The following is a 14,474-nucleotide window of genomic DNA, read 5'->3' as shown; positions in this document are numbered from 1 at the left end:
ATGCAGGACCCAGGAAAACTCCAGGAAAGAAGTCATCTAAGGGAAAAGTGAAGGAAGATAGCTAAGATTCTCGCGGTCAGTCATCAAAGACTTGGTCATCCAAAGGTCAGGATGATTCACTTACAGTGAAATGCATCATTCAGGGCAGGTTCCTGGCCCCAGCCCAAGGGCCTCCTGTGACTGAGTTACCTACTGACTGGGAGGGCCTGAGCCCACCTTTCCTCCAGCACGTTAACTTCTTTTTGCTGCATTTGAAACTGACTGAGAAATCATCATTGTTACAAGGTTTGAGAGAGGCAAGATTCCTAAAGGAATGTATGAAATGGGTATTTTCTTAGCTATATTTCCTTGTTTTAAAGGTCCTAAAAGAAAGAGTATCATATAAAAACAAAAATGGTATTTCTGCAGAGATAGTTGTATTTTCCTGGTAACTAGTACTCATATTTTATTTTATTTTTTTTGTTTTTATTAGTTTCTGCTTTATAACAAAGTGAATCAGTCATACATATACATCTGTTCCCACATCCCTTCCCTCATGCATCTCCCTCCCTCCCACCCTCCCCATCCCACCCCTCCAGGCGGTCACAAAGCACCGAGCTGATCTCCCTTTGCTCTGCGGCTGCTTCCCACTATCTATCTACCTTACGTTTGGTAGTGTATATATGTCCATGCCTCTCTTTCGCTTTGTCACAGCTTACCCTTCCCCCTCCCCATATCCACAAGTCCATTCTCAAGTAGGTCTGTGTCTTTATTCCCGTTTTACCCCTAGGTCCTTCATGACATTTTTTTTTTAATTCCGTATATATGTGTTAGCATACGGTATTTGTCTTTCTCTTTCTGACTTACTTCACTCTGTATGACAGACTCTAGGTCTATCCACCTCATTACAAAAAGCTCAGTTTCGTTTCTTTTTATGGCTGAGTAATATTCCATTGTATATATGTGCCACATCTTCTTTATCCATTCATCCGATGATGGACACTTAGGTTGTTTCCAGCTCTGGGCTATTGTGAATAGAGCTGCAATGAACATTTTGGTACATGTCTCTTTTTGAATTATGGTTTTCTCAGGGTATATGCCCAGTAGTGGGATTGCTGGGTCATATGGTAGTTCTATTTTTAGTTTTTTAAGGAACCTCCATACTGTTCTCCATAGTGGCTGTACCAATTCACATTCCCACCAGCAGTGCAAGAGTGTTCCCTTTTCTCCACACCCTCTCCAGCATTTATTGTTTCTAGATTTCTTGATGATGGCCATTCTGACTGGTGTGAGATGATATCTCATTGTAGTTTTGATTTGCGTTTCTCTAATGATTAATGATGTTGAGCATTCTTTCATGTGTTTGTTGGCAGTCTGTATATCTTCTTTGGAGAAATGCCTATTTAAGTCTTCTGCCCATTTTTGGATTGGGTTGTTTGTTTTTTTGCTATTGAGCTGCATGAGCTGTTTATAAATTTTGGAGATTAATCCTTTGTCAGTTGCTTCATTTGCAAATATTTTCTCCCATTCTGAGGGTTGTCTTTTGGTCTTGTTTATGGTTTCCTTTGCTGTGCAAAAGCTTTGAAGTTTCATTAGGTCCCATGTGTTTTTCTTTGTTTTTATTTCCATTTCTCTAGGAGGTGGGTCCAAAAGGATCTTGCTGTGATTTATGTCATAGAGTGTTCTACCTATGTTTTCCTCTAAGAGTTTGATAGTTTCTGGCTTTACATTTAAGTCTTTAATCCATTTTGAGCTTATTTTTGTGTACGGTGTTAGGGAATGATCTAATCTCAAACTTTTACATGTCCCTGTCCAGTTTTCCCAGCACCACTTATTGAAGAGGCTGTCCTTTCTCCACTGTACATTCCTGCCTCCTTTATCAAAGATAAGTTGGCCATATGTGCGTGGGTTTATCTCTGGGCTTTCTATCCTGATCCACTGATCTATCTTTCTGTTTTTATGCCAGTACCACACTGTCTTGATTACTGTAGCTTTGTAGTATAGTCTGAAGTCAGGGAGCCTGATTCCTCCAGCTCCGTTTTTCGTTCTCAAGATTGCTTTGGCTATTCGGGGTCTTTTGTTTTTCCAAACAAATTTTGAAATTTTTTGTTCTAGTTCTGTGAAAAATGCCAGTGGTAGTTTGATAGGGATTGCATTGAATCTGTAGATTGCTTTGGGTAGTAGAGTCATTTTCACAATATTGATTCTTCCAATCCAGGAGCATGGTATATCTCTCCATCTATTTGTATCATCTTTAATTTCTTTCATCAGTGTCTTATAATTTTCTGCAAACAGGTCTTTTGTCTCCTTAGGTAGGTTTATTCCTAGATATTTTATTCTTTTTGTTGCAATGGTAAATGGGAGTGTTTTCTTGATTTCATTTTCAGATTTTTCATCATCAGTGTACAGGAATGCCAGAGATTTCTGTACATTAATTTTGTATCCTGCTACTTTACCAAATTCATTGATTAGCTCTAGTAGTTTTTTGGTAGCATCTTTAGGATTCTCTATGTATAGTATCATGTCATCTGCAAACAGTGACAGCTTTACTTCTTCTTTTCCAATTTGGATTCCTTTTATTTCCTTTTCTTCTCTGATTGCTGTGGCTAAAACTTCCAAAACTAGGTTGAATAAGAGTGGTGAGAGTGGGCAGCCTTGTCTTGTTCCTGATCTTAGTGGAAATGGTTTCAGTTTTTCACCATTGAGGACAATGTTGGCTGTGGGTTTGTCATATATGGCCTTTATTATGTTGAGGAAAGTTCCCTCTATGCCTACTTTCTGCAGGGTTTTTATCATAAATGGGTGTTGAATTTTGTCGAAAGCTTTCTCTGCATCTATTGAGATGATCATATGGTTTTTCTCCTTCAACTTGTTAATATGGTGTATCACATTGATTGATTTGCGTATATTGAAGAATCCTTGCATTCCTGGAATAAACCCCACTTGATCATGGTGTATGATCCTTTTAATGTGCTGTTGGATTCTGTTTGCTAGTATTTTGTTGAGGATTTTTGCATCTATGTTCATCAGTGATATTGGCCTGTAGTTTTCTTTCTTTGTGACATCCTTGCTTGGTTTTGGTATCAAGGTGATGGTGGCCTCCTAGAATGAGTTTGGGAGTGTTCCTTCCTCTGATATTGTTTGGAAGAGTTTGAGAAGGATGGGTGTTAGCTCTTCTCTAAATGTTTGATAGAATTCGCCTGTGAAGCCATCTGGTCCTGGGCTTTTGTTTGATGGAAGATTTTTAATCACAGTTTCAATTTCAGTGCTTGTGATTGGTCTATTCATATTTTCTATTTCTTCCTGAGTCAGTCTTGGCAGGTTGTGCATTTCTAAGAATTTGTCCATTTCTTCCAGGTTGTCTATTTTATGGGCATAGAGTTGCTTATAGTAATCTCTCATGATCTTTTGTATTTCTGCAGTGTCAGTTGTTACTTCTCCTTTTTCATTTCTAATTCTATTGATTTGAGTCTTCTCCCTTCTTTTCTTGATGAGTCTGGCTAATGGTTTATCAATTTTGTTTATCTTCTCAAAGAACCAGCTTTTAGCTTTATTGATCTTTGCTATTGTTTCCTTCATTTCTTTTTCATTTATTTCTGATCTGATTTTTATGATTTCTTTCCTTCTGCTAACTTTGGGATGTTTTTGTTCTTCTTTCTCTAATTGCTTTAGGTGCAAGGTTAGGTTGTTTATTCGAGATGTTTCCTGTTTCTTAAGGTGGGATTGTATTGCTATAAACTTCCCTCTTAGAACTGCTTTTGCTGCATCCCATAGGTTTTGGGTCATCGTGTCTCCATTGTCATTTGTTTCTAGGTATTTTTTAATTTCCACTTTGATTTCTTCAGTTATCACTTCGTTATTAAGTAGTGTATTGTTTAGCCTCCATGTGTTTGTATTTTTTACAGCTCTTTTCCTGTAATTGATATCTAGTCTTATAGCATTGTGGTCAGAAAAGATACTTGATACAATTTCAATTTTCTTAAATTTACCAAGGCTTGATTTGTGACCCAAGATGTGATCTATCCTGGAGAATGTTCCATGAGCACTTGAGAAAAATGTGTATTCTGTTGTTTTTGGATGGAATGTCCTATAAATATCAATTAAGTCCATCTTGTTTAATGTATCATTTAAAGCTTGTGTTTCCTTATTTATTTTCATTTTGGAAGATCTGTCCATTGGTGAAAGTGGGGTGTTAAAGTCCCCTACTATGATTGTGTTACTGTCGATTTCTCCTTTTATGGCTGTTAGTATTTGCCTTATGTATTGAGGTGCTCCTATGTTTGGTGCATAAATATTTACAATTGTTATATCTTCTTCTTTGATCGATCCCTTGATCATTATGTAGTGTCCTTCTTTGTCTCTTCTAGTAGTCTTTATTTTAAAGTCTATTTTGTCTGATATGAGAATTGCTACTCCAGCTTTCTTTTGGTTTCCATTTGCATGGAATATCTTTTTCCATCCCCTTACTTTCAGTCTGTATGTGTCTCTAGCTCTGAAGTGGGTCTCTTGTAGACAGCATATATCTGCGTCTTGTTTTTGTAGCCATTCAGCCAATCTGTGTCTTTTGGTGGGAGCATTTAGTCCATTTACATTTAAGGTAATTATCGATATGTATGTTCCTATTCCCATTTTCTTAATTGTTTTGGGTTTGTTATTGTAGGTCTTTTCCTTCTGTTGTGTTTCTTGCCTAGAGAAGTTCCTTTAGCATTTGTTGTAAAGCTGGTTTGGTGGTGCTGAACTCTCTCAGCTTTTGCTTGTCTGTAAACGTTTTAATTTCTCCATCAAATCTGAATGAGATCCTTGCTGGGTAGAGTAATCTTGGTTGCAGGTTTTTCTCCTTCATCACTTTAATTATGTCCTGCCACTCCCTTCTGGCTTGTAGAGTTTCTGCTGAGAGATCAGCTGTTATCCTGATGGGGATTCCCTTGTGTGTTATTTGTTGTTTTTGCCTTGCTGCTTTTAATATGATTTCTTTGTGTTTAATTTTTGACAGTTTGATTAATATGTGTCTTGGCATATTTCTCCTTGGATTTATTCTGTATGGGACTCTCTGTGCCTCCTGGACCTGATTAACTATTTCCTTTCCCATATTAGGGAAGTTTTCAACTATAATCTCTTCAAATATTTTCTCAGTCCCTTTCTTTTTCTCTTCTTCTTCTGGAACCCCTATAATTCGAATGTTGGTGCGTTTAATGTTGTCCCAGAGGTCTCTGAGACTGTCCTCTGTTCTTTTCATTCTTTTTTCTTTATTTTGCTCTGCAGCAGTTATTTCCACTATTTTATCTTCCACCTCACTTATCCGTTCTTCTGCCTCAGTTATTCTGCTATTGATCCCATCTAGAGTATTTTTCATTTCATTTATTGTGTTTTTAATCGATGCTTGATTCATCTTTAGTTCTTCTAGGTCCTTGTTAACTGTTTCTTGCATTTTGTCTATTCTATTTCCAAGATTTTGGATCTGGGAAATAGAATCTTGGATCATCTTTACCATCATTATTCTGAATTCTTTTTCAGGTAGACTGCCTATTATCTCTTCATTTGTTAGGTCTGGTGGGTTTTTATCTTGCTCCTTCTCCTGCTGTGTGTTTTTCTGTCTTCTCATTTTGCTTATGTTACTGTGTTTGGGGTCTCCTTTTTGCAGGCTGCAGATTCGTAGTTCCCATTGTTTTTGGTGTCTGTCCCCAGTGGCTAAGGTTGGTTTAGTGGGTTGTGTAGGCTTCCTGGTGGAGGGTACTAGTGCCTGTGTTCTGGTGGATGAGGCTGGATCTTGTCTTTCTGGTGGGCAGGTCCACGTCTGGTGGTGTGTTTTGGGGTGTCTGCGGACTTTTTATGATTTTAGGCCACCTCTCTGCTAATGGGTGGTGTTGTGTTCCTGTCTTGCTAGTTGTTTGGCATAGATGTCCAGCACTGTAGCTTGCTGGTCGTTGAGTGAAGCTGGGTGCTGGTGTTGAGATGGAGATCTCTGGAAGATTTTCGCCGTTTGATATTATGTGGAGCTGGGAGGTCTCTTGTGGATCAGTGTCCTGAAGTTGGCTCTCCCACCTCAGAGGCACAGCACTGACTCCTGGCTCCTCAATTTGGGATGATTTGTTGTCTATTCATGTATTCCACAGATGCAGGGTACATCAAGTTGATTGTGGAGCTTTAATCCGCTGCTTCTGAGGCTGCTGGGAGAGGTTTCCCTTTCTCTTCTTTGTTCTCACAGCTCCTGGGTCTCAGCTTTGGATTTGGCCCCGCCTCTGCGTGTAGGTCGCCGGAGGGCGTCTGTTCTTCGCTCAGACAGGACAGGGTTAAAGGAGCAGCCTCTTCGGGGACTCTGGGTCACTCAGGCCGGGCGGGAGGGAGGGGCACGGAGTGCGGGGCGAGCCTGCAGCGGCAGAGTTCGGCGTGACGTTGCACCAGCCCGAGGCGTGCCGTGCGTTCTCCCAGGGAAGCCGCCCCTGGACCCCGGGACCCCGGCAGTGGCGGGCTGCACAGGCTCCCGGAAGGGCGGTGTGGGCAGTGACCTGCGCTCGCACACAGGCTTCTTGGCGGCGGCAGCAGCAGCCCCAGCGTCCCACGCCTGTCACTGGGTTCCGCGCTTTCAGTCGCGACTCGCGCCCGTCCGTGGAGCCCCTTTTAAGCAGCGCTCTTAATCCCCTCTCCTCGCGCACCAGGAAACCAAGAGGGAAGAAAAAGTCTCTTGCCTCTTCGGTAGCTCCAGAGTTTTCCCGGACTCCCTGCCGGCTAGCTGTGGCACATTAGCCCCCTTCAGGCTGAGTTCTCGCCGCCAGCCCCAGTCCTCTCCCTGCTCTCTGACCGAAGCCCGAGCCTCAGCTTCCAGTGCCGCCCCGCTTGGCGGGCGAGCAGACAAGCCTCTCGGGCTGGTGAGTGCCGCTCGGCACCGATCCTCTGTGCGGGAATCTCTCCGCTTTGCCCTACCCAGGTATGTGGGGAGTTTCTTGCCTTTTGGGAGGTCTGGGGTCTTCTGCCAGCATTCAGTAGGTGTTCTGTAGGAGTTGTTCCACGTGTAGCTGTATTTCTGGTGTATCCGTGGGGAGGAAGGTGATCTCCGCGTCTTACTCTTCCGCCATCTTACCCGGAAGTCTCATATTTTAATCATGTGAATATCAGTAAGATTTAGCTTCACACTTGTAAAGATAAACAATGTTAATATCAAGACAGAAAGATTCATAAAATTCTCTTCTAGTTTATACTTTTCCTCTTCAGACACATATTGAATTATAAACAACAAATGTTGGGAATCACTATAATTTAAGTTGACATTTTCAAGGATAACTCTAAATTTCAACAATATGGTTGCAAATGTTAATGTCAATTTGAGAAGTGCATTCTCACCAATGCATTGAGGAGGTTGGGTCCACTTTCCACTAATACATGTGACTGATTTGGGCCCAATCATTGTAAATCCTTCTCTGCAACTGAACTCTACCAAGTCTCCATGGTGATAGAGAGGGGCAGAACTGTTGCCATAGCCATGTTCAAGTTCCGGTACATCTCCACAGGTACTCTTCTCCTCTGGAAAATTTCACAAAAATATGTTCATCTTTATCATTTAAGTTTGTATAAGAATACAAATAAAAGTGTTGACTTACCTTTAAATATGACTATTTTTAATATATTACCAATACACACGGGCAAAGCTGTCCATTGTCCATCAACACACTGAATTTTATGAGAGCCCTTCATCAGAAATCCAGGATTGCAGACATATTCCACCACCTTACTGTGTCCATATTCTTCTCTCTGTGTTTCTTTAACTTCCCCACTGAGTAGTTTAGGAGGTGGAGCACACGATTTTACTCGCCCTACAGTAGACATGCCGTGTAAATAATGGTTATGTGGGCTATTTTACGGCTTAAAAATCCAGCTAATGCAGAGATTTTTTATTAATTAGTTTATTACTTATTACATAATTTATTTTAGCATTCTTAAACAATGAAAAAACAATGGTGTTGACACCAGACTCTGTTTTGTAGTTCTATTACTCATCCTGAGCTTACATATTGGAAGCCTATGTAAGCCCAGAAAACATGTTCAATAATCTAGATACCCTAAATAGGTATACAAACCAATTAATCAATATGGGTTTGTAAATTATAGCAATATTCTTATTCCATGGAAACATTGTATCAAAACTTTTGGAAAAAAATATTATCCTTTGAAACAAGCATTTGATCAAGTTTTAACTTTTATTCCAGCCTTACATATGATTGAATTGACTATAAGCTACTTGAACATTGTTTAGACACACTTGATGACACTTAAGGTAAGTCCCACATTATATAAAATGTCCAATATTAATGGTGGAATTGTAGGCAAAAGGAAAACTAACAAGAAATCCTGCCGGTGTCAGGTTCCTTATACATATCTGTGGATACTTCCACCACACTTTTCAAGAAGCAACTGGACATTAATTTCTTAAATAAGGAAAACTGTTTTATCTACAACCCAACAAGTGTCCTTGGTGGGTATACCTCTGGTTTAATGCATTTGATTATAGATGCACTGGAAGCAGATAGAAAATTAAGAGAGGAAAAAAATGGTTGATGACTAAGGTTTTAACTTTTTGTTCAGCAGCTGTAAGATAAATATTTACCTTTACATGTTGGAAGATTAGGGGACCATCCAAAGTGGTAGCACTGAATTGAATCTGCTCCAACCATAATAAGTCCTCGTATGCAGGAGAATTTCAACACGTCTCCAAATTTATATCTGTCTTTCTTGGGATTAGCATCTAAATTGTTTTCCATTTGTGGAATACTGCATTCTCTTTCTATAGAAAGAGAAAAATAATTTAGTGAGAATATATAACTAATCATTGCCAAATAAATATTATATGTGTCATGTAAAAATGAGGTGCTGGGTACTGCATGCATATAGAGAGGGGCAGCACATAAATTCTCTTCCTTGAAAAACATTACATATTAGTTTTTATACACCCTCTCCATTCATATGGGGCTCTTTGAGAAATATTAAGGTATTGAACAGCAACGTATGTGTCCTGATAATTTATTTGTTAAGTCAGCTTGTTTGAACTGGATATGATTTTATCACTGACACTTATAGAATTTAATGTTACTTTTTCTGTCTCAAAACGTCAAAAGATTCTCTCACGTTAAAGAAAACGAATGCCACAATTTTTAAATTGCACACAAATGAAAAATGGTATTTTTAAAAATATAATTGGGAAACCAGAACACATAAGGGAGACATTTCTCATGTATATGAGTTACAGGAACATTAAAAAATCCCTTAATTTTACAAGTGTGGAAATCAAACTGAAACATTATCAAATTGAAACATGAAACAAAATGAGGAACATGTTTAAGGTCACAGAGATAGACATATTCTAGGGGTCATGATTATGTATATGATATACAAGTATCTATTCTTGTTGTATCTATAAAAGGTCTTACTATGAATATATTTATAATTATTCTGATTCAATTTAGAGATGTGTAAAATTATACCCCCAAATTTATAAAATGTATGAAATTTGTGACATTGCTACAAATTATGAAAAATTGCATTTTTCTTATTTGGAATCTTCCTATCTTGTTAATTAATTTATAAAACTCAAAACTGGAATTTGAAAATAAGAATTTCACCAAAATGAAAATTCATACCGTCTGAAAGTCGTCTTAACACATAGTCATAAAGTTAGATGTAAGTTAACTATTTTTAAAACTAATGTCACAAAAAATAACTCAAAAAGTAGTTTTTGTTTTGTGTTAATATTGAGTTTCGTAGCTTAGTTGAGAAGGTCATGCCTGATGAGAACAATTGAGATTCCTTTCCGAAAATTCCACTCCAAATTTCCACATGGCAATACTTTTATTGGTATGTGTCTGTGTTTATATATTTTGTGCTTATATAAAATTCCTATTTTATCATATTGTGAAAAATGCTGCATTAACAATAACATCGGTTGTAGGCTACTTTCCAACTGCTGTCTTCACATAAAGACAGTGAGTTTAAGAAAGCCATGATCATGTTAAGAGCCTCCCCTTTTACTTAGAGTAAGCTCCAAACACTTTACAATCCATTCCTTGCCTACACTTCCAATGTCATCTATCTGCCCCTGGAGTCGGAGTCAATACAGAATTTTTAAAATAGGTCAATTTCTTTGCTGCCTCAGCTGTTGCACAGACCCTTATCTCTATGCTGAATGAATGGTTTCCATCTTTTCTTTGCATAGATGTCTTCCTGTAGGAACTAGAGCCTTCAGTCCCCTCCTATTTTCTAAGCACTTGGACTCTTTTGTTCTTCGAATACAGTTATTTGGAAAATATAGTAGAAATATTTTACCTTTTGGTTCATTATTTACCTTAATTATTTGTTGTTTTTTCATAGTGGAATGAAAGCTCTTGAAAGGCAGATCCCCTGTGTGTATCTTTTATCATTTTCTCTTAGCCTACTTCTAGGACATATTAGGTGTTTGTTGACAGCCTGAAAAGTGAAATTTGTGCCCAGAACACTGTTGAACAAGCCTGTTTCATTTCCATTATAAATTCACTCTGGTGTCTGTCCGAAATCTCTATCTTTAATCTTTTCTACTCTGACTAGTGTTCTTTCTCCTCCTTCCCCTGTGCACCACTTAATCTCACATGACTTTGTCTCCTACCTCAAAGGAAAATAGAAACCACCAGCGACTGCTTCTTTTCAGCATTAGATTTACACATCCATTTTCCTTCCTTCCTCCTGATAGGAAGTTGGAAGTAGAGCTGTTGCCACCAAAGCCCAGGATTTTCTCAGCAGCGCTGGTTCCTTTCCCTTCTTCACAGGGAACTTCCTGTGTTCAGTCTCTGCCTGCTCCCTTCTCTAGCATATCCTCTTCAGTGTTCATTACACTCTCATCTTTCCCATTAAATAATTCTTTATTCAGTGCGTAATTCCCCTAGCAATATATCCTGAACCTCCTCTACTCTGCCACAAGCAAATCTTTTGAAAGAGTTATGTCCACATGCTGTGTTAAGTTTCTTACTAATCATTTTTTTTTCAGCAGATTCTATGTAGGTTTTTCCCTGTCTACTCCATCCAAAACCATCTCTGTCGCAGTTTTTGTTGGCCTCTATGTAGTCAAATCCACCACATTTTTACAGTCTTCTAACTAGACATATCTACTGAATTAGAAATATTCACCACTCTAACAATCATAATAATGTAATTAGATGACAATTTCCTTGATTTTATTGTATGGCAGGCATTATGGCAAGAACTTTATATGAATAATTTAGTCCAAAATCCTTTGAAATATTAGAACATTGGTAATTACTAATCCATTTTCCAGATTAGGAAGCATGAACAAAGCTTCAAATAGGCTTGGTTGTTGCCCTAAGATACATGCCTAACCAACTGTAGAATTGGAATTAGAACCCAACCAGGCTGACTCCACAGGCTTCACCATTAGTCGATCTATTATACTTCCTTTACCTTTACTCATTTTCTTCTCTCCACGTCTATGAGACATTCATTTCTAAGTTTTTTTCCCTAAATTCTCTGGGTTCTCCTTTTTCCTATCTACTTTGCCATCTATTCCTCTTTGTCTGACACCTAAATGCTGGAATGCTTCAGGGCTCAGTCTTGATCTCTCTTCTGTTTTCATTCTACATTATTTCCCAATGTGATATCATTATTTATAGGGTGATAATCTCACAGGACTATCTCCTGGCTAGATCCATGTATTCAACTCTGTAGTGGATATATCCAATTTTTATGATCCATGGGCAGCCCAATCACAATGTGTTCAAGTCAAAAGTTGCAGTGTTCTTCCAAAAGTGTTCTCTCTCCTGCCAGTAGCACCTGACAAAGTCATTTCCATTTACCTCCTTGCTTATGAAGCAATGGAGAGCAAACACGCGAGCCCCTTGACTTTTTGCTCTTTTCGACATCCACCATTTAGTGACATTATCTGTGTTTTCTGCCAACAAAATATATCCCAAACCTATCCTCTGCTGTGCATCTCTTCAGCCATATCTTTATCTAATCCCCACTCTTTCTCACCCTACATGGCTTCCTGAAAAAAAATTTTTTTTCAAGAATCCAAATAAAATTATATGATTCCTTTCCTTAAAATTCCTTATGACTTTTCATCAATCATAAAATTAATCCAAACGTGAACATGCCCTGAAGTAACCTGGATAATCTTTCCTTTGCCTCCTATCCAGCCTCAGCTCATAAAATTCTCCCACATCTTGAGTAGAATCCATTAACCTTGGTATTTCCCAAATATAGTTTTGTTGCCAGAGCTTTGCATATACTGTTCCACTGGCTTGGAACATTCAACATCTACTCAGTTGGCCAGAGACTGAAGCCCTGTTTCTAGCCATGGAGACAAGACAGCTGATTGGCAAACATAAAAGAGATTCATGTCACTGTCCTCAGAACTTGTCACAGTGGGAAAATAAAGAGCTCCTCTTAGTACCTGCAGAAATTAATACTCAAGGTAGGAGGTATAAAGCAGAAACTCAGGAGCAAAATAGTTGAAGAGGTTGTAAGACACTGTCATCTTGGTAATGAGTGAGTCTTTGGACCTCAAAACTTCCCCTCCACCCAGTTTACATTAAAGCAGAAGGAGACATCTTGATTTTAATCATCATGCCTTAAAAATGACTCTAGATCAGTCAAATTTGGTAAAAATAAAACATTTTTGATGATTTTTGTTAATTATGTTCATCTTGAAAAGAACAACAGCTGAAAAGGAGTTCTTACCATAACATGCAGGTTTATCAGACCAGCCATCTTCACGACACACTATGGAGCCTGTGGTGTGTCCATCTTGGCTCTCATGCCCATCAAGGCATTCGTAGTCCAGCCTGTCATTGAGCTTAAACCATGTGTCATCACTTCTGGCTCTGGCATTCTCAAATACTGGCATATCACAGGATTCTAAGGGATAATGGAATAAAAATATTTCATTTCTATTATTATTTAGTGGGCAATCTAATTAAGTCTCATCTCAAGGGGAAACGGGGCTTTACCAATTAGTGTGTGCTAATAAATTATGATGCAAAAATAATCCAAGAATACCAGTGATAGATCACTGTCCTGGAATAGTTACTCAAAATGAAAAAAATATGTTTCTGTTATTGTTTTTTTTTTTTTTTTTTGTCTGCAACACACGGCTTGCGGGATCCTAATTCCCTGACTAGGGATCGAACCTGTGCCCCCTGTACTGGGAGTGCAGAGCCCTAACCACTGGATCGCCAGGGAATTCCTGAAAAAATATGTTTCTACACAACATTTTTCTCAACACTTAATGTCTCTGAAATATTTCTTTTATGAACATTTTTCTCAATTTAATGATACTTATGCATTTTTCCCAGGCTAGTAATAAAATAAGCCATTACAGATGTATGATACTATTTTTATAACAGCATTTTCTGAATTAATATGCTGAACTTATTAGCAGTTGTGACATATATGTCAAAGAAAAATTGATTAATTGAAAAAAAGAGTAATTTTCAACAAGGTAAGTAAATTTTTAAACATTATATAGAATTCTACTTTAAAACACACTAATATTTAAAGTCACATGCTGATTTTGCTTTCCCAAATATATTTTTAATGGTTGTGTATTCTTTTATATTTATCAAGGTTGAATGCAGAAGTAGTTCTATTATTTATAACAAGTTACAAGAAAGTAAAATGTTTCTCTACAAGAAAGTAAAATTGAACAGTAACAATTTTCACTAACACTATAATAGTGATGTTAATCAAGGCTTAAATAATTAATCTCAAATTTCATAATGTGTTATGTAGCCAACTAGCTTAAAATTTTTAAAAAATAAAGCAAACCTATACTAGTAAAGACAAAAGTAATTGAGAACTTTTCTCTTCCATGAAAAGAGTGTTAGAATGGAAAATTGGTCACATATTAGTACAAAGTGAGTTTGATATGGGGGCAACTTTTATCATTTTCTCTTTGGCTAGTGCCCATATTAAGCATAGACATTGGAAAGAAAAATAAAATGTAAACAGTAGAAAGGGATATTTTAAATATCCACTTCACTTGAAGTGACTATGTAAAATATCACTTCAAAAATATCATTGTGCGGCTTTGGGATGAATAAGATAAACTCAGCAAGTTGTCCTTAGAAAATCATCATAAACATCTGTGTGGCGGGACAGAAAAATCTCTCAGCACATCAGAATTTGGTCCTATCTAGAATTGTTTCTGTGTCTCCACTTATTAGATGTTTATGAATATTTCCTAACAGAGCAAATTTTTCGCAAGTGGATCTACCCTACAGTTTCAAACATACACATTTTACAAGTTATATTATTTGAAGATTATGCACTATGGACTCATATCTTCACTTAAAAACATAACTTTTAGGCTTAGGAGGAAAGATTCTAACATAAAAGTCTCATAAAATAAAATCAGATACAATCAGCATAAAGGACTCAGCTAAATATAAATGAGTTTATACCAGAATATAGGTATGTCTCCTAGCTAAATTATTTTTTAATCACTGGATGTGTTAAAGTGA

General features: G+C 37.8%; 1 protein-coding gene across 1 annotated transcript in view; it reads right to left on the bottom strand.

Annotated features, from left to right (window-relative positions):
* The window catches only part of LOC309799998 (complement factor H-like), an 80,027-nt gene that overhangs the window by 22,955 nt on the left and 42,598 nt on the right, over positions 1-14,474 (bottom strand). The window contains exons 11-14 of the mRNA XM_082613802.1: positions 12,694-12,870; positions 8,579-8,755; positions 7,605-7,787; positions 7,318-7,497 (exon numbers count right to left, since the gene is read on the bottom strand). Coding sequence (XP_082469928.1) covers positions 7,318-7,497; positions 7,605-7,787; positions 8,579-8,755; positions 12,694-12,870 — 717 coding nt within the window. The remainder of the gene's footprint in view (positions 1-7,317; positions 7,498-7,604; positions 7,788-8,578; positions 8,756-12,693; positions 12,871-14,474) is intronic.

Source organism: Mesoplodon mirus, assembly GCF_964341445.2.
Source record: "Mesoplodon mirus genome assembly, chromosome: 3".
Taxonomy (NCBI): Eukaryota; Metazoa; Chordata; class Mammalia; order Artiodactyla; family Ziphiidae; genus Mesoplodon; species Mesoplodon mirus.
This window is presented reverse-complemented; position numbering and strand designations above follow the sequence as displayed.